General features: G+C 41.4%; 1 protein-coding gene and 1 gene segment (V, D, J or C); both read left to right on the top strand.

The window, feature by feature from the left end:
• Window positions 1-20,110, top strand: part of LOC136172319 (M1-specific T cell receptor alpha chain-like) — a 606,661-nt gene that overhangs the window by 495,884 nt on the left and 90,667 nt on the right. The window lies entirely within an intron of this gene.
• Window positions 1-20,110, top strand: part of LOC136172318 (T cell receptor delta constant-like) — a 424,221-nt gene that overhangs the window by 399,842 nt on the left and 4,269 nt on the right. Inside the window, 1 exon segment of the C gene segment in view lies at window positions 8,591-8,639. Within this exon segment, the coding sequence occupies window positions 8,591-8,639 (49 nt within the window).

Genomic DNA, 20,110 nt, shown 5'->3' with positions numbered 1-20,110 from the left:
GCTGTAATGTTCTTTATCTTTCTGGCTTACTTCACTCTGTATAATGGACTCCAGTTTCATCCATCTCATTAGAACTGATTCAAATGAATTCTTTTTAACAGCTGAGTAATATTCCATGGTGTATATGTACCACAGCTTCCTTATCCATTCATCTGCTGATGGGCATCTAGGTTGCTTCCATGTCCTGGCTATTATAACCAGTGCTGTGATGAACATTGGGGTGCACGTGTCTCTTTCAGTTTTGGTTTCCTCAGTGTATATGCCCAGGAATGGGATTGCTGGGTCGTGTGGCAGTTCTATTTCCAGTTTTTTAAGAAATCTCCACACTGTTTTCCATAGTGGCTGTACTAGTCTGCATTCCCACTAACAGTGTAAGAGGGTTCCCTTTTCTCCACACCCTCTCCAACATTTATTGCTTGTAGACTTTTGGATAACAGCCATCCTGACTGGAGTGTAATGGTACCTCATTGTGGTTTTGATTTGCATTTCTCTGATAATGAGTAATGTTGTGCATCTTTTCATGTGTTTGTTAGCCATCTGTATGTCTTCTTTGGAGAAATGTCTGTTTAGTTCTTTGGCCCATTTTTTGATTGGGTCATTTATTTTTCTGTAATTGAGCTTCAGGAGTTGCTTGTATATTTTTGAGATTAATCCTTTGTCTGTTGCTTCATTTGCTATTATTTTCTTCCAATCTGAGGGCTGAGTATTTGACTGAACTCTTGTCTCTAAAAACCATCTATAGAAGACAGAATCTGCCTTCCAATTCAGGGGTTGCAGTTGTGATCCTTGGTCTGGCTAAGATACCACATTGTTGTTTTCGCAACCCCATGGTCTGTAGCCTGGGGTTCCTCTGCCAGGTTCCTCTGTCCATAGAATTTCTTGGGCAAGAATACAAGAATTCCACCTTGTAAATAAGTTCATTTATACCCTTTTAAAAAGCATGCTTTCTTAAAGAATACTGCTTGGCTCAAAGAAACCCTGAATCCAGCGATGTTTCAAGAAATTGAAACTGTATGTTATGTGACATATTTCTAAGACAACAAGGACTCTGTCAGTGAATACACAGGTAAAATTAATGAGAAAACTGCCAGGGATGATGTTGCAGATCTTGAATTATTCTAATCCAAGAAATAGGCATTAATAGTATATCTTAAAACCACTGTCTTACAAGATCTGAGCTATGACTATAACTCAAATCCAGTCTTCCACTTGCGTGGGGGTGGGACAGTGCCAGGCCTCTACAGATGCCCCAAGGACTCCAAGCAGTGGACTCTCTAGCTTACTTCCCTGCACAAGGTGGGTGTCACAGAGAAGGTAGGCGAAGGTTTTAACAAAAAACAAGCAGAGAAGGTAGGCGAAGGTTTTAACAAAAGACAAAGTGTGTTGGGGGCTCCCTGACTGAGGAGAACTTGACCAGGTTTATCCATTCTTGGGACTTCCTATGGGTCTCAGTTCAAAACCCTGGCCCTTTTTATTTCCTGTCCAGCTGCTAAGTGTATTGCTTGATCCATTAACAATGAAAGTCAATTCAGTCTATCCCTCTCCTTTAAGGCTTTGCCAAAAATTTAGCTCACCATCTTAACTACCTGTCATTTAAAGATATAGATAATATTTTTAATGGAAAGTTTGAAATATTTCTGCAGAAATATAGTATGGGTACTGAAAGCATATGTTACAGTTGATAGGCAATTCGCCAGTAAACAAGTTAGAGAGTGGTGAAGTAGTAGAGAAAGCCTGGGTTGACTGCTGCCGTTGCAACTTTGGCAGCACAAACCACATAGGCTAGGAAAGTGGTTCTCAAAGGGTATTCCATGAACCACAAAGGACCCAAAGACATTTTCAGGGATTCCATGAGGTCAGACCAAGTTTCATAATAATGTCAAAACAATATTTGCCTTTTTCTCTGTGTTGACATTTGCCCTAATGGTGCAAAAGCAATGGTGGATAAAACTCCTGGTCCCTCAACATGAAACAAGACAGAAGTCTTAATTCTATATTAGAGGTCATTGTATCCTTCATTTCTTTATTTGCAGGGGGGTAAAAAGCCAGTTTCACTTAAAAATGTTATTGACTATATTAATTGACTAGGCTGCCATAACAAAATTCCACAGACTTCATGGTTTAAAGAATAGAAACTTATTTTCTCACAGTTCTGAGGCTAGAAATCTAGGATCAAGGTGCCCACATAGTTGGTTTCTCCTGAATCCTCCTGTCTTGACTTGGAGATGGCCACCATCTCCCTGTGTCCACATGTGGACTTTCCTTTGTGCATCCAAATCCCTTGTGTCTCTTCTCTTTGTTTGCTCACATTTCTTCACTGTACACCAGTCAGACTGGACTGGTCTGATCCACTCTAATCCAATGTAAATGGCCCATTTTACCTTATCTTTAAAGGCCTCATCTCCAAAGAAGGATACATTCTGAGGTACGAGGGATAAGGACTTCAATATATGAATTTGGGAAGGATACAGTTCAGGCTGTAACACTGAAAAAGCAGTAAAACTATTAGTTTTATTAAATCTCCACTCTTGAGTATAAGTCTTTTTAGTATTATGTGTGACAAAAGTGGTAGCACACACAGAGCACTTCTGCTGCATTCCAAATTATTAGATTATCTCAAGGGAAAACATATGAGCAATTGTTTTAGTCACAAGCCGAACTAGCCACTTGTTCATGGCTGAACAAGCTATTTTGCTTGACAGAGTAACTGGCAGAGAAACCATGGTTAATCAGATCTTGGTAGTTGTCAGGTATTTTCCTGGAAATGAATTGAGCCTGCACATCGAGAGAAACAATGGACCATTGTTGCTGATGATAAAAATCTAAGTGTTCAGGCAAAAATTAGAATTTGGGGGCTTCCCTGGTGGCTCAGTGGTAAAGAATCTGCCTGCCAAGGCAGGAGACACAGGTTCGATCCCTGATCTGGGAGCTGCCACATGCTGCAGAGCAACTAAGCCCAGAGTGCTACAACTATTGAGCCTGTGCTCAAGAGCCCAGGAGCCGCAACTACTGTAGCTGGTGCACCGACAGCCCGTGCTCTGCAACAAGAGAAGCCACTGAAATGAGAAGTCCACACACCACAACTAGAAGCTAGCCTCCACTCTCCACAACTAACAAAAGCTGGCACAATAACGAAGATCCAGCACAACCAAAAATAAATAAATAAATAACATTTTTAAAATATATATATTAAAAACAGAATTTTGGAAACTTTTATCTGCCATATGAACTGTATGGTTTCCTAGTGTTTAAATACTGTTCTGGTTTTAAAATATTGGTGGTCATATTAACTACTGTGATACATTTGATATTGTATAATGAAACATGCCAACATGCAGAAATCGCCTAACTCAGTGAACCAATTATTTTGCAAAAAGACTACTGGATAATGTTACAAAACTATGCATGGGTGAAAGTTCTAACCAAAATGCAGGCTAGACCAGAGGATTTTAATGGAAAAGAATAAGAAAAGTTCATTAGCACATTTTCAAATTTCAAATTGCAACTAACCTACTTTTTTGGACTACATGTTTGTTTGTATAAGGCCAAATTTTGCTTATATATTTCAACCATACTAAAACATTACAATAGATAGAAGACATACATATACGAGTAAACCCAGCTGTCTTCTAATAAGACAGCTCTACCCTGATGGTTATCTGAAGAGTATGATCAAACAAACACCTCCAGGATCTCCCAAGCTGTTCCTGCCTGTATGTGGTTGGAAGTCTTTTCAATAGCCTAGTATTCAGCTTTGAATACACTGCAGTGTGTCTGTAATCTTCAAAGAGTACATGTCAATATCAGGAGCAGAAGGTGGAGATCAATAAAGCAAGTTCAGAGTCCACAATTGCAAAATTAAAAGCTCTAGGATGCCCCAGTTCAATCCCCATGTCTTTTCTTGGCCTGGCATCCTCATAAATTTTCTCAAAGTGCTCTGAGTCTCCAGCAGCAAACCGTATCCCACCCAGGACTAGAGAAACCATGATAAACTCAGTACCCTCAGACCATCCCAGTCCTTTGATCCCCTCTGAGAATGCACTTCTCTGACAGTGAGAATGACCCAGCCTCCTACCAGAAAGAGGAGGGTTCAGGATGAACCCATCCTGGACCTGTCCCTCCCCTTTCCCACATAAGAGCATCTCTTACAACAATGAAAAGCTACATAAAGAAAGAAAATTCCAGGCTACCCAGGCCACTCTAAGGGCACTCCAGGGAAAAAGATCAGCTGGAAAATTGACCAGATGCTAAGAAACTTTCAAATAACAAATATCAGAATAAAAGATCAAAGACCAAAATAAAAGACCAAAGTTTAAGTGTACCAAAAACTATCACTGGACTGTATGTTCTTTTCAAGTTGAGTGCCTTGACCAGTTGTGAAACCTTTCTGGATCTTTCTAGATTCTTTCCTCTGAACACATAAGGAAGTGAACATGTGATCCTTGAAGACTGTCTTAGCTATGATATTCTAGGATGCTTCTCCAGAGGCACAGTTCATCTTAGACTACTCATGTTAGTGGAAAGAAAGTAATTTGAATACTCCAAACATGTAGACAACACAGAACGCATTTCTCTTTGGCTTTGGCATATATTTCATGACATGGAGCAAAGCACAACACATTTATCTTCTCAGTGATACTTGTGCTGTGCTGTGCTTAGTCACTCAGTTGTGTCCGACTTCTTGCAACCCCATGGACTGTAACCTTCCAGGCTCCTCTGTCCATGGAATTCTCCAGGCAACAAAACTGGAATGGGTTGCCATGCCCTCCTCCAGGGGATCTTCCCAGCCCAGGGATCAAATGCAGATCTACTGCATTGCAAGCAGATTCTTTACTGTCTGAGCCACCAGAGAAGCCAATGATGCTTAACTCAGGCTAATGTTAAAAACCCAGTTATTCTAACTTCTTGTCACCGCTTATTCGGTGAACCAAGTCTGACTGTTCATTGTCAAAAGGAGCCAAGATAACATAAAGGACAACACTTTTCAGGGCCTGTTGCCACTTTTCACTTTCTGCCTGTATACAGGGTGTATCATAGATTGCTCTGTAGTGCTTACAAATAGACAAATAAGATCCTTCATGTTGATCCAGTTGAATCATTAAGTTATAGTATTTCAACTTTAATTTCTCTGTATTTTCTTCCTGGAAAAATTTGGTGTTAATTTTTTTGCTGATGATTTGTGTACGAATGTAATCCTTCACCGCTAGGCAAAGCCGCATTTGCTCCAAAATAAACTCCACTCGCTCTTTCTTTTCCATTGACCCATAGGTTTCCACCTGTAACTCTTGTAAAATGGAGGCTGCCTCTTTGATATCACCATTTTGCTCTTTTATTGTGGCTAATGTTTTTGTCAGCCGAGCGCTGGTCCACAATTGTTGAAGACTATGGAATGGAATTAAGAAAAGGTTCTTTGGAGAGTCCTGCAACTGACGTTTTTGGTTATACAGAGGAAGGTGAAAAAAGGTGGAAAGACTTGAAAAACAGAGTTGTTGAACATAATATTAGAATAATGGCCAAGTATTACACAAGAATAACAATGAAGAGGATGGCGCAGCTTCTGGATCTTTCTGTTGATGAGTCAGAGGCTTTTCTCTCAAATCTAGTAGTCAACAAGACCATCTTTGCTAAAGTAGACAGGTTGGCAGGAATTATCAACTTCCAGAGACCCAAGGATCCAAATAATTTATTAAATGACTGGTCTCAGAAATTGAACTCATCGATGTCTCTAGTTAACAAAACCACACACCTCATAGCCAAAGAGGAGATGATACATAATCTACAATAAGGGTCTCCGTGCCCTTAGTGCTTTTAGAAAAGAGTTAAAATTGGAAGTCATTAAAAAAGAAAAAGACTTTTAATGGTGTATATGTTGGGTTTTTTTTCATTTCTATTCTCAGCTCTTTTGTTTAAAATTTAAAAGATAGTGAATATGTTTGATGCCCCTTTTGACCTTTCAATACCTTGATTTCATTGTTAACTTTGTATTTGGTGCAGAAATATACATTTCATCATCTGAGTACTCAAAAAATTGTCATAACTTAAATTTTTCTGTCATTTGAAACCTTTTTAGCTACTATTTGTTTTCATTCAGCTAGCAACCATAATTATTATAATAAAAGCAGTATATGCACGTTTAAAAAAAAAAAACCCAGTTATTTACAACTAATGGTAGAAATAATTGGGCACAGTTATTTTCAGATAACTGTGCTCAGATAGACAAATGTAAGATAGTATTTCATCGGGCACCCAGAGTCAGAGAGAGCAGGGTACCAGGAATGGGTTCTGGCCCTGATTCTGTCACCTCAAGCTTATCCTTTCTCAATATGAGATACCACATCTCTAAAACAGTTTCTGAAAGCACTGTCAGAGCACTCAATCTGTGAGGCACTGTGCTGGAGCAGAGGACACAGAGATGAGCAAGAGAAATCGCTTCTCTCAAGGGTCTTTACCTAATGAAGGTGAAAGGAATGGGGTTTTGAGAGCAATGATAAGGATCAGCCCTGGATGCAAGAAGATTCAGGGAAAGGGATACATCTAACACAGTCCAGTCTTAAGAATTCCCGGGGACATCCACAGCTAAGCTCAGACCAGCAGCTCAATAGGATCTAAGGAAGTGAGTAAGGGACCAAACTGGAGAACTCAAAAAGAAAGGGCATTTCAGACAAAAGTTATCACAGGGCAAAGCAAAGAAGAATGAAAGAACATGGCCCTTTCAGGAAGCAAGTAGTCTGAGTTTAAGGGAGCATGTGGTAAGGTATAAGATATAGAACTAGAAAGGTAAGCAAAAGCCTGTGTTCCAAACTATCTTATTCTGAACTAAGTGGGGAGCTACCATAAATTCTGGAAGGTAATTTCAAGGTTGGGGTCCCTCCAAGGCTTAGCATCTATATTAATCAGCTCTTGGCCTAGGGGACAAGTAGGGTTAAAATTCAGCTTGAGTTCTGCTGGCTGAACCAAGATCCTGGTGTGAAGCTGCATCAGTTGGAGAAAGGGAAGCCTTTAAGAAAGCCCACGAAGCAGCCCTCTGTTCACTATATTGAACCCAAGGGGCTACCTCTGCATTCCCCCAACAGGTCACCTTTTCCAAGTCACACTAAGTAGTATATGGGCTACTGGCCCTGAATTCCTCACCAGAGAGTCAATGGAGAAGATAAAATTCTAAGTTTATGTGAAAGTCCTTTGTCGGCTATATGATCTTCCCCATGTGCATAGTGGAGTAAAGAGAATTAATTTGAGAGCTGAGCAAGATAAAGGAGAAATTATATTAGCCACAGACATTTTTTGCCTACCTACAGCTTGTAGAATCCAGTTGAGACATTCAGGTCTGGCAAACTCTTCTGGGAAAACCATCTAGAGTAGACCAGCCAGAAGGCACAGTGGGAGTAGACATCATGACTTGATCTGTTCTAGTCACAAGCTCCAAGACAGATCTAGCCAGGGGTTCAGAAGAGCCTCAGACAGAAACGCCTGGGGTTCCGGCCCTGACCTAAGCCAAATCCTTTTGATCTTGCTGGAGCATGACTTGGAGAAAACACCTGGCCCTGTAGTTCTAAGAGGCCACGTTGGGCAAAACCATACCGGAGGTTTTTGTAAAGGACTGTAGCATTGTGGGTGGGATACGCACGGTGATACAAAACCCACAGAGACCTGTACAAAAACTGCAGGAGCCCAAAAGACATTTCCCTGGGAAATCCATAACCTGGCTACCCTGCCCTAGGGAACCAACACAGCAAATAGCTGTCCTTCCTTCCTCTGTGACCCAGAAGGGATGCCAGAAAATTGTCCAAACCAGGAGAGGTGACACCCCAACTCCCACCCCCACCCCCAACTGCCCCTGCCAGCTGCTACTGCTAACCTCTCTCTCACTGCTGTTTTCTCTTGGATTTTCTCTTGGTATTTCACCCATATTTGAGGAATACAGAAAGGTGATCCTTGAAAACTATCCTTGTCTTGGTTTCTACTGTAAAAGAGTCATATGGAATTTCTGAACCCAAATTCCTAGAGACATTTGCCTGTGTGCTTTGCTATGAAGTTTGGGAAGATGAATTTAAAGACGGGGATTTGGTTTTAGGCCATCACCAGTAGTAGCTGCTCATTCGAACACTGAATACACTATAAATCCCCAGGAGAGGACTGGTGCTTCATGCTGTCACTGTGGATATGCCACATGTTATCTAACTTAAAGCAGCTCTGGTGTCTGTGAGGCCCTTGACTCTGGAATAGTCATGGATCCAAGACCCATCCCCTGGGCAACACCCATCTTCTAAGACTGAGAGTTAATTATGCATCTAGGAAATGAGAAAAATTTAAAATAACAGAAAGCAACCATTCCAAGAACTTCACAAAATGCCCTGTACAGGAAATGTCCACCATAAGGAGCATGTGCTCTTACCCTCTCTTCAGACAGCAACCTTCCAAAAGCAATTGCGATTCTGCAATTGACCAAATGAGCATGAACCAGTTGGATGAATATCAAGTGCCATCTTTCAAACAGCCAAACCCTTAAGATCCTCCCATCCTCAAGCTGATAGGAAGAAGAAAGGCGGGAGCACTGCTGAGGTTTTTGGAAAGCCCTCAATCTCTGTGTGAGACTGACAAACTCTACTTTGGAAAAGGGACCCGCCTCATCGTGGAACCAAGTAAGTAATTCATTTATCTGTTTCTTTGAAAGGTAATCCTCCATCTCGGGGGTGGAAGTATCAGGGAATGTGAAATGGGTAGTAATAGCACCAATACTGTGTCGGGGAGGGGTTTGGGGAAGATGTGAACTACCGTTAAGCTCCTCCATAGGAACTGGGAGGGGGGTGTTTTTTAAAAAAGTAGATTTGGGGGTTGTAAAAGACCCCCACACAGCTCAGGGAGACTGAAAAGGCTCCTGTTCAATGCCTGAGCTTTGGGTCAGGCTGTAGAAACCACACAATCCCTGGCTCAACTCCTCCAGGAGAGTCATAACTGACCAGGTACAAGGTTAGGCTGAGTCTGGATGAGTCTATCAAGCTGGCTCCAGATATTAAGAATTCTGATCTTTAAGCCAAACACTTGCTCTTAGGAGAGCACAGAACTGCATCAACTTCCTGGGCACAGAAGCTTAGGCCAGGGTAAGTGGGCTGGTGCCGCTCCATTTTTCTTCAGAAAAAGGGAACCAGTTCCAGAAATCTGTTTCTAATTGCTTGCAAATGGAAGTTAGGTGACTAGTGAGGAAGAAAGTGGATGTGCTATGCTTTCTTTAAAGCCTCTAGGACATAGCCAGGTGTAGCTCCCTAAGAGCTCATGGCGTCCATCTTCCTCACTAAGCGTACGCAGTGCCACTCACTAATTAATTGTTATAAAGGAATCGATGCTAATGCTGTCAAAGGTCTATGCTCAACTCAGAAGGCATCTTCTCGTGTCATTTAAGTGACATTTTAATTCAATTGTGTCTTGTTTAAAATTTAAAAAAAGACTGTAATCTCCAGTGGGAAGCAGCTTCCAATTAGAAAGTGAAGATTAATAGTAAGCTAGAAAATGTAATAAACAACACGTTGGGGCCCCCTTATCTGCTGGAGCTGTCTGCTGGAAAAGTAACAGCACAACCTGGCCTGATGCCCTCATGTTCAGATTGTGTTTTCTAAGGTAAAAGAAGGCTACAGAGAAGTGGGGTGGAAGTGTGATGGAGTGGGCTCCTCTCATAGAATGGTTGGGGACAGGACTGTCCTGGGTGTATGAATTGAAGGAGGCATAGAATTGAGATCAGACGAAGGGAAGGGAGAAGTGCAGGCTGGGCACCCCCCAACCTCACACACAAAATGGAGAAGTGGGGCAGGGGCTTTGCATCCAGAAAAAGATGGAGAGCCAAAGTCGGCTAGCAGAGTCAGGGCAAAGAAAATCATATATCTGTTTTTTTAAATCATAGTAAGATTTGAAAATTCAACTAATTAAGATTCTTGCCTTTAGACATTGTTGGCTTTAATTTTTCTCACTCCTGACAAAGCTAGTGACTGAGTTCCTTTATCTCCGTTTGTTCACCGAGTTCTTCCTAATGAATTAAGTTCTTCTGTTTACTGACTTACTTGAGCCAATGTTGCCCTAAGTGTAGAATGCATAGCATATGATTTTCGGAGGTACATAGACAGAGGTTCTTTTCATTTGAATTGCACTATCTTTTAATGGTATCAGCATAGTACAACTAGGTTGTCAAACCTATGTGATTTTAAGTTTCCTCTTAATTGTATTTTAAGTTCAAATGTGAGTAAATTTAAAGAAAATTATTGAGCAAATCTTATGACTAATGGAAATGACCCAAAATAAAAGCCCCAAAAGAGATGTGATTAATTGAAGTTTAAGAAACACTGATCTGGTGCCTTCCATTGTCCTTTGAGATGAAAAGATAGCAGGCATCCAGAGAAGGCATATCTTTCAGTGTAGCCCAGATCCAGAATATCTTTGCACAGTGACTTCTTTTTAGCCAACACATATTGGATAAAGAAGGATCACTGCAAATCCAGATCCTTTATCTTCTCAGAAGCCTACTTTCTTTTGATGCTCTCTTTCCTCAGGAGCTTCTGTCAAGTTCTTACTTGCAGGGCTCCCCGGTTGCACCAAACTAACAGGTCTACACAGACCCACCGTCACAGGTCCACCATAGCTTTTAACCCTCCAGCTGGAAAAAACCTAGGGTTGCCACTTAACTTCATAAAACAGAACCAGAGTAAGGACAAAACAGCAAGGGATGACGTACCACAATGTAAATATATGCTACTGACCATGACAATGACAGGAGCTTAGAAAGGGTAGTCAGGAACATTTTCATGCCAGTGGGCCACTGGACGGACTTAGAGTTTTATATATAGTTATATGATAGTCATATATCATCATCATATCAACTACCACTTTTTGAGAGCCTACTATGTATTGGGCCACTGGACTAGGCACTTTATTCATGAATGTCATTCTACTTGGTTCTCACATGATTATGCAAAAATTAAGTACTATTACTTGCATTTTTATAGATCAGGAGAGGTTCCCCAAGATCAGACAGCTTAGCAAAGTTAAAATTGGTGTCATCTGTCAATTCCAAACCCTGTGCCCTGAAAACACTCTGCTCTTCTAAGGACTTCAGCTGGACTGGGGCACCTGTGGAGGTTTTTCCTGCCTGTCTCTTCCACACAGGCTCCTAATGAGCTTCTTTCCAAGCTGCCTACAAAGTCAGAAGCAACAGTTAAGCTATTTCCCTTCCAGCTGCCACCCACACCACAATCCTTCACCAAGGCAGAACTCCTGTCCCCCAATAAAAAACCAGTTACCCAAAGAGGCATTCTCCAGGCAAGGCCCATCCCCCACATTACACCCCTCAGGCTAGAGGGTCCCTAAACTCAGACAGGTTCAGGCAATGATCAAAGCATCACCCTTTCCTTCAAGAAAGAGGAGTCTACAAAATCCTGGGCTCATCAGCATGTTTCTAAAATGCCAGGAGACAGCTTTCCCACTCTCATCTTTGGCATTTGTTCCCTCTCACTCAGGAGGAGCATCTCTCAGAACAGAGCCTTGAGCTGCTGTACTTTCTGCCTGGAACCATTTTCTCTCATGAACTCACCCTAGCTTTCTCCCTCACCTTCTCCAAGTCTTACTCAAACATCACATCTAGTGAGGCCTTCCTCAACCACTCCCTGTCTTCTGCAGTCCTTGCTTAATTTTACCTGGCTTTATTTTTGTTAATTTTATGTAATTTTTGGCAGCACTGAGTCTTCATTCCTGCTTGCAGGCTTTCTTTAGTTGTGGCACTCGGGGATACTCTCTAGTTGTGGTGTGTGGGCTCCTCATTGCAACCGCTTCTCATTGCAGAGCACGGGCTCTACACACCTGGGCCCAGTAGTTGTGGTACTTATCTTCCTGGACCAGGGATTGTACCCACGTCCCCTGCATTTTCAGGCCGATTCTTAACCACTGGACCACCAGGGAAGTCCACCTTGCTTTTCTTTTTTTTTTTTAAGTGACATTATTCATGTTTTACAGGAGACCTTAACTGTCTATATTAGAGATTCTATGATAGCCATCATTTAAGGTAAACGTTCCATGGGGTCACAAAGTCAGATACAACTGAGCGACTGAACACATACACGCATAGCTTCACAGGCCTGTCCTAACAAAGGACCACAACCTGAGGGGCTTAAGCCAGAAGCTCACCCTCTTGCAGTCTGGAGCTCACCTTGCTTTATTTTGTATAGCCTTCATCTCCACCTGAAACTTTGAATGCTTATTTATCAGCTATCTCCCTTGTTCCATGAGGACAAGGGCTACATTGAAAGCAGTAAATAAATATTTGTTGAATGAATGAATGAACAAATGAATGAATGGATGAGAGGACAAGTCAGCAGTGGTATAAGGCAAAAGGAAACAGAAATGTAAGCAAGCTAGGCACTTCCAGAGCCAAGCCCGATCCCAGCTCACAACCTATGACAAGTTGCTGGCACTATATGCAGGGCACTCTTCTAGGTGCCAGGGAATCAGCATGAACAAAACAGACAGAAATCCATGACTTATTGGAGCTTACAGTGTACTGTAAAAGACAGATGATAAACTCACCAAATAAAATATATAATATTTTAGGTGGTGATAAGCCCTGTGAAGGAAAATAAACCAGAGAAGAGAAATAAAGAGTATCAATAGAAGGGGACAGTGTGCAGTTTTTAACAAAGAAGTTATAGAAGGCCTCATTGGAAAATTGACATTTGAGCAGAGACCCAAAGGGGTGATGTAGTGAGTTGTGTAGATTTCTGAAGGATGGGCACTTCTGGGCAGAGGTAACACAAGCACTGCCCAGGGTACATGAAGGACAGCAAGGAAGCCTGGGTGGCTGGAGGAGAGTGAGTGACCAGGAGAGAGTTTGCCAATGAAGTCAGGTTGATAAGGTAGAAAAGATGGCTTATAAGTCACTGCAAGGACCTGTACTTTTGGATTTAAGAGGGAAGGTTAGAGAAGGGAATGGTGGTCACACCTGACCCTGGTAAGAGAAAGGAGACAGAAACCTGGATTCCAGTCCTCACTTTTATCCCAAACACCAAAGAAACAGGATCCTCTCCTGTCTCAGCAACTTCTCCCTACACCTTGCTCTGGGGAGCTCTGAGCTTAGTATAATTACATTCTCCTGCTTCAAGTAAAAATTTTACTCTGAGTCTGACACTAATAAGCATTCTAATACTTACACTGAACATTTACAGAATGCTTTATATATACACCCTTTAACTTAATCTTACAACCTCTCAATACAGAAGACAGTATCCTCATTTTATAAAGGAGGCAAAAGAAGCTCAGTCAGTGACCTTAAGGAACTTGGCCAAGATTACACACTTAGTAAGTAAGAAACTGAGTGGAATTTGATCTCAGGTTCTCTGATTCCTTTCTACTTCACACAACTAAGAACCACTCTCCATTTTAGTGATTCTCAAAGTATGATATGCAATCCTGTATGGGCTGTAAACTGATCTGAAAAATCTGCATATTTTCTCCCTGGATTTTTGTGAGTAACATACAGCAATTTCATAGACTCTGGTTTTTACATATGACAGAAGCTATTTTAACTGTCATATCTAAGTGTCAGTATGCCATTAAAGTATGCTCAAATTTGAAATTCATGAATATATTATTAAAATGTTATTAAAATAGACTCTAGTTCTATTTTATACCAAGTCTGATGCTGCACAATGCTTGTCAATGAATCAAAGCTCTGATTGGATAGGAAATGGAATTCTCCTGAAAGGCTCTGAGTGGGGCTCATAACTTACTAGATCTTGCCCCACGTAAGTATTAGCGGGCTACAGTTCATGGGGTCACAAAGAGTCGGACACAACTGAAGCAACGTAGCACACCCTCATGCACTCTATGACCAATAGCCCATCTTTTTTGCTCCAGACTGGAAATTGTTTTTCAATCTCTCTTATTCAGACCACAAATTCAGACTATAACATGGCAAAAGTCTAGATTTCTATTTGACACAGGAATCACCCCTCGCTTTGTCCTGAAGGGTAGCTCCCAAGACAGAGGAAGAAAGAGGTTAAGCAGATGAGACAGAAAATCTCATCCAATGACTGTCACATGACTTGGCAACTGGGGCCAGGTTTGCGGTAAGGAAAAGGCAAGGCAGTTTTTAGACTGGGTTTATCAGCTGTGCAGAATCCACTAATATTTGGCAAAGGAACCTATCTGAACGTGGAACCAAGTAAGTGACTCGGTTTTCTTCTTCTTCTTCTTCTTTTTTTGACCACTGTATCTGTCACTTATCTTTGTTAAATATTTTCCCAATTCATCAGTTTAGGAAACACTTCTCAGGTTGTTGAAAGTCCCTTCAGCAAGTGATTTAGCAAGGGATGGTGGAGGAGCGGGGACTGAGTTTCTGACAAAATCCAGGGTGGGAATGCATTGTAGCAGTCTTCTTGGTCCACTCTCCATCCTGGGGTGTCTTTGTGGCCTTCCCTCTACCTGACTACCCTTAGAGAACCAGCTTACTTAACACCCATGCATTCGCCATTTACAGATCTGGGCCATGACCAGACCTGTATTACAGCTCATCTAATAAATGTGAGGAGCAGTGGCAAGCATGTTAGGCCAAGAATTGAAAGACTGAGTTCTAATCCTTCTTTTTGACCAGCTCTGTGACTTAACTTCACAGTACTTGAGTTTCCCTCTAGCTGATTCAAATGATTTCCAAAGTGTCTTCCAGCTTAGCACACTAAGATCCTGAATATCAGCCAGACCAATTCTAAGGGACAATATATTAGGAAAAGAAAAAGTTCAATGATGTGAATGTCTTATGGTCCGGTGGAAATTCTGAGATTTAATGAAAAATTACACTGAAAAAGGAGTCCAAACTCTCTCTGTATGCCCATTACTTAGCCTTTGTGTGGCCAAAGGAATTTTGACAAGTGGCAGCTGAAGCTCCTTTCAGTCCTGTCATCTATTACTCTGGTTCGATGGATGGGAACTGGGGTCTGGAGACCTAAGAGTCAGACACAGCTCAGTCACTATCTTAACTGCTCTTTAGCTCCAATGACTTCATCTGTAAGACAGATCTAATCATATCACCTCAAGGAGTTTGTTATGATAGTGTTTGTTGAGGTAGTGTAAGCACAAGCCATCTGGAAGTAGTAAAATGCTTATAGAAGTGGCAGACATCTGAGAGTATTGGGATCTCTTGAAAAGACTCCCAGTCTTTTGCAGAAATGACTTTTGGTCCAGCCATCATGTCCTTCCAATTCTAACTGAGGCATAGTCTTTTCTGATTGACTTGAACCTTACAGTTATGCTTCTGCTGAAAATAGCCATTTGACATTCTCAGCAAAACCAAATTAATTCCTTTCTCTCTGTGAAAATATGATTGTGAAGCAAGATCTTGGGGTGTGAGATGACAGGTTGAGGAGATAACAGAAGTAAACCCTGTGACTTCCCTAAATGCCAACACTCAGAAGATAACACACATCAAAGAAGCTGCCAAAATGAAAGGCTTAGATCTCAGAAACCCTTGTAGAGCTCTATCCAGCTAACCCATCCACTTCCAAACAGATGGACTAGGCAGGGAGAAAATAGGTAGTGAGATTTTGGGTCATGATGTCTGAAATAGTGTGCTGATAATACAACTCGTCTTTTGAAATGAGACTCAACTCATCATGGAACCAAGTGAGTTATGTATTTTATTTAGTGTGTATATTCCCTTGGAATTGTGGTACAGTCCTGAATAAGCAGAGCTTCTTGAGAAGTTAGGAGGTTCTAAATGGGAAATCCATTGTCATTCCTATTGTTGCTGTAAAGAGTCAACGTAAAATTGTAGAATAAAATCATTAGATCTCTCTTAAGAAAATATTCTATGTATACTTGGAAGCTCTCTTCTGAGGATTAGAATTGATAAGTCTTCTGCAACTGCTTAAATAAGCCCTAGTCAGACTTCTGGCCTCTGGTCAGGGACTGGGACTAGAGAAAAGGCAAGCTCTGGATCTTTAGAGTATTTCCACTGTTGATGAGGGAAAAGAGCCATGGTCATAGCATAGGGAGAGAGAAGGTTAGAAGAAGAAAAATATTATTAAAGAAGGAGTTACAGCAAAAGTGCCTTCTCTGCCTCAGGTATCAATAACCAACCTGCCCTTGTCTCTTTTTTTTGCTGAGAACTTGCATTAAATCATCATGCCTGACTCACACTAAATTATTTCCAAGGTCCCATCCTTGTTTGGGTCTGCTGAGCACTGTTTTGTGCTCACCTCCCTTGTTGGCCCTGAGTCTGAGGATTCTGTAAAAGGTCAGGAGTCTACACCAAAAGTAGAAACACAGCCCCCAACTTCAGGACAATAGGGAAGTAGTGGACTCTCCTAGGGATACTATCCACGGGCAGTCTGTTCCCATGTTTGGAAATCCAGGGACCATATTCAGGTAGTTTGGCTAGCTGCCAACCATCAGTCACTGGAACCAGTCCAGAGAACAATAGTCTCTCGGAAGCTTTCCAAAATGCCAAAGCCAATGGGGCATTGGTTAGATTCTGATTTTACTTATTTCAGAGGCAATAAAGAAGTGGAGAAATATACATGAATGTGAGGAGGCAATCTGACAGTCTTGAAAGGGACTGGTAGTGTCAACATGATCTCTGCCTCTCAGAGGGTAATATAGACTTACAGGAGTTCTTGATTGCCTTGGGCTTCCAGGGAAATAGTGGAATTTGGTGAGTTTTCTTATCTTTGAGGAGAGGGAGACTAGAGCAATGAAAAGGAGGGAAAACAGAATCACATTGTAACTGATTGCAGTCTGATTGATGTTGGGTAAATTGCATCTGAGCAAAAAGTATTGTGTTTCATTTCCCCTTTAAATCATTTCCACTTGAAATTCAGAGTTATCTGCAGTGTTAGAATCAAATCTCTGAGGCTATGCCTTTGGGAGTCCTAAAGAAGAAGGAAAGAGATGAAACCAAAGCTTAGACCCTCTGCCGAGATGCTGACCTGCACCCTCCAATGATATCCCAATTTCTTCTCCAGTTTTCTCTTCCTGCAGCGATTGAGTATAATATGATGATATGAGGCTCAGGTAGGGGGTTTAAGAATTTCAAATCAAGCCCCTAATCCTTAAAGTTTTGACAGCAAAGAATGGTCCTTCCCTTTCGCCTAGCTCTAACCCTGGACTCTTTATTTTTTGGTGATAAGACAACGTAATCTATAGGGTTTTTAAGTTCTATTTCACATGATTACTCTGTCCTCTTGAGGCTTGTATCTGGATCCAGAGTCAAGAGAAATTATAAAACAAAAATAAGCAATGCAAAGCAAGCTCTGGTTTCCCTGACCTGTGTCCATAACACACAGCACCACTGGGTTCCTCTGTCAGCTACCAATTTCTTGTTCAACCCTCGGGTCCTTAGAAAGTCTTTTCATGGGCTCAGGGAATTAGAAAGTAGATTTGTTGTTACTGTGAGACTCAGTCTGAGTGATGGGGGAGAAATTAGGTTTCTAATCAAAAAGCAGGATTGTGACCCAAGAGAAGGGAAACAGAATATGAGAAAAAGAGCAGTGCCTAAAACTCTCCTCAGCCTAACATTCATTACAAGAAATGTCGATATTCAGTGCCCCATTTTTACTCCCAAGCTAGTGTGTTCTTAGAGAGTCCTTCCAATAGACGGGTGTTAAATCTTCCATCTTGGAGGCAGCTATTGGTCTGCTGTCACCCCCTTCTGCTGCTCTGTCTCAGCCCTGTCCCCTGTCCCAGTGCTCCTGGGCTGGGGATTTCATGCTCACCTCCTTACCCAGCAGTTACACTATTCTTAGCTTCAGAGGGAACTGGGACTCTATGTGCTCAGCCCCCTGATTTCATCAAGTGCAGCTCTGTAGCTCTCTGAGCCATGGGGTCTCTAGGCTGGAAGCCGAGCTGGGGAGGCAGGACACAGATGCTCTAGCCCAGGCCCCAGGGCCGGCCCCGGGCTGGTTACTTGTCAGGCTGTGTCTCAATGTGCTCCTGGGAGACCCGGCAGATGTTTTTTGGAGCTGGCACCAAACTCTTCGTGGAGCCCCGTAAGTTGATTTTTTTTCCATACATTTCTAGGGATAAGTTGACTCCTGGGACTAGACTTGCCATCCAGTTTGTGGTACATGAGAAAGTATAATTAGGAGATGGAGTAGTAGAGATGTGGAGTGAGGCACAGTAAAGATAATAGGCTGAGTAGCGAAGTAGCTCTGTAACTATTATTATTTAAAAAAAAAAAAATGCTGATAAAAGAGCAGCCCAGAAAGCACAGAGGAATCTAGTAGAAGAATTATACTGATATGTTGGAATATCAGATGCAGGAGGGCAGAGGCCCAAATTCTCCAGGTGGTTGCTTCATCCTTGCGCATCCCTTTGGCTAAGCTGTGCATATCTTTGGGCCACCTGAAAAGTGTCCTGCAGCTGGAAGACTTAGGAGAGAGATGATTAACCAGGTGAGAGTAATCAGATGGAGCAAACTTATATTTCAGTGTTCAAGTTAAAGGCCATCTTGGCAGAAATCTTTGAAATTGTGAGTGACATCTGTTATCAATGTTTAGATGCTTAGAGAACCTGTAAGGTGCTCTATAAGAATCTATAACATAGATGATTTCTAAGTTTATAAATTAAGGAAGACTGTTCAGGGAAGGTATACACTTCTTTTTGTATGCTTACCAGCACATAACCTTAGCATTAGATGGTACTCATAAAAAGAGAAAGTCTGAAAATAACAATTGCCCAAACAAATAGCACTTTGAAACACATGCCAAAATGTAGTTGTATTTGTGGACCAAGAAGAAAGACTGGAAATTCTCAAAAGACAAACAATTACATCTTTAAATTTTAGACTACAATGTAGTGCAAATTTTACACAACTTCAAATTTTGGTTTAGGCCTAATGTAAAATAGACTGGGTTACATGTGACAACTATACTGAATGCATTCTATTTTTCAAAAAAGGTTCGATTCAGTCATATAGCCTGTTTTTTTAGTTACCATGATACTAAAGAATGAATTAAACCCTTTACCTTCAAACAACTGTTTTGAATAGATAGACATTAATTTAGAAAGAGGATCTGAGAAAAATGTTTTTTCAAACCAATGCATCATGCTCTATCTGAAATACTAACAGCTTCAGAGCTCAATATCCTGAGTATATGACCTTCTTCAGACATTTGTCTTGTTGGTTATATCAAATTGTTCAAATTACTCAAGTCAGGTCTCTCCATCCCAGAGTGATTATTAACAACTGCCTTTAAATGTAGATTTTTAAATCCCAAGCAAGGCTTAATTTTCCAACTAAATCAGACTAGGATTGGATCATATTTTTAAGTAATGAAGAAAATAGGAATGTTTTGGCTTTGGTTTTTAATGGACTAGTTTCCTTTCTCTATAACTCATAGCTTCCTTGAAAATCAAGTGGATTCATCTCACCAAATCAGTATTGTGAGCAAGAAATGCCACAGTTCTGAAGGGAGATGACTGAGCAGAATGTGCGGTTTCCAAGTCGTTACTGCTGGGCTTATCAGTGTCAGTTATCAGTGGCTTCAGCTATGCCGGGAAACAAAACAATGAAGCTTTTCTCCTTTTAAGTTCCAGGAGAGCTTTTGAAATATCCCCAACACCCCCCGCCCCCACACCTCTGATTTTAAGGAAAGAAAAAGATGCATACACAGAGTAGCAGATAAATGATTGTCCAAGATGAGGCATGAAAAGAGAGAAGGCCAGGAGGAGACCAAGTTATTGTAACCCATATTCCACAGCCCCGCTTAGAACAAAACAAGAAGAAATGGGCTTAAACTGGTTTCATGCTCATTAGGACTTCTGAGAATGACAGTTATTATTCTCTGATTAAAGACTCAAAAGAAACTGTAGGGTAGTCCCTTACAAGAGAAGAAGTGTTCACCTCAAGGCAGAGAGATGGATCACTTAACTTTAGCAGATCCCTTCTAGTCCAAAAAATAGGAATGACACCCTGAAATGATGTCAACACTAATATCTGCAGAGTGTTGGAACCACTATGGAGCCCTTTTCAGACTCTGCTTTGATCTCACTCCAAGGGTTCATGCATCTAAAATAAACCAACTACAGCACAACTTAAACTTGGTGCTCTGTGATGACCTGGAGGGGTGGGATGGTGGGCGGGTGG

The sequence above is a fragment of the Muntiacus reevesi genome, chromosome 7 (genome assembly GCF_963930625.1).
Source record: "Muntiacus reevesi chromosome 7, mMunRee1.1, whole genome shotgun sequence".
Taxonomy (NCBI): Eukaryota; Metazoa; Chordata; class Mammalia; order Artiodactyla; family Cervidae; genus Muntiacus; species Muntiacus reevesi.
This window is presented reverse-complemented; position numbering and strand designations above follow the sequence as displayed.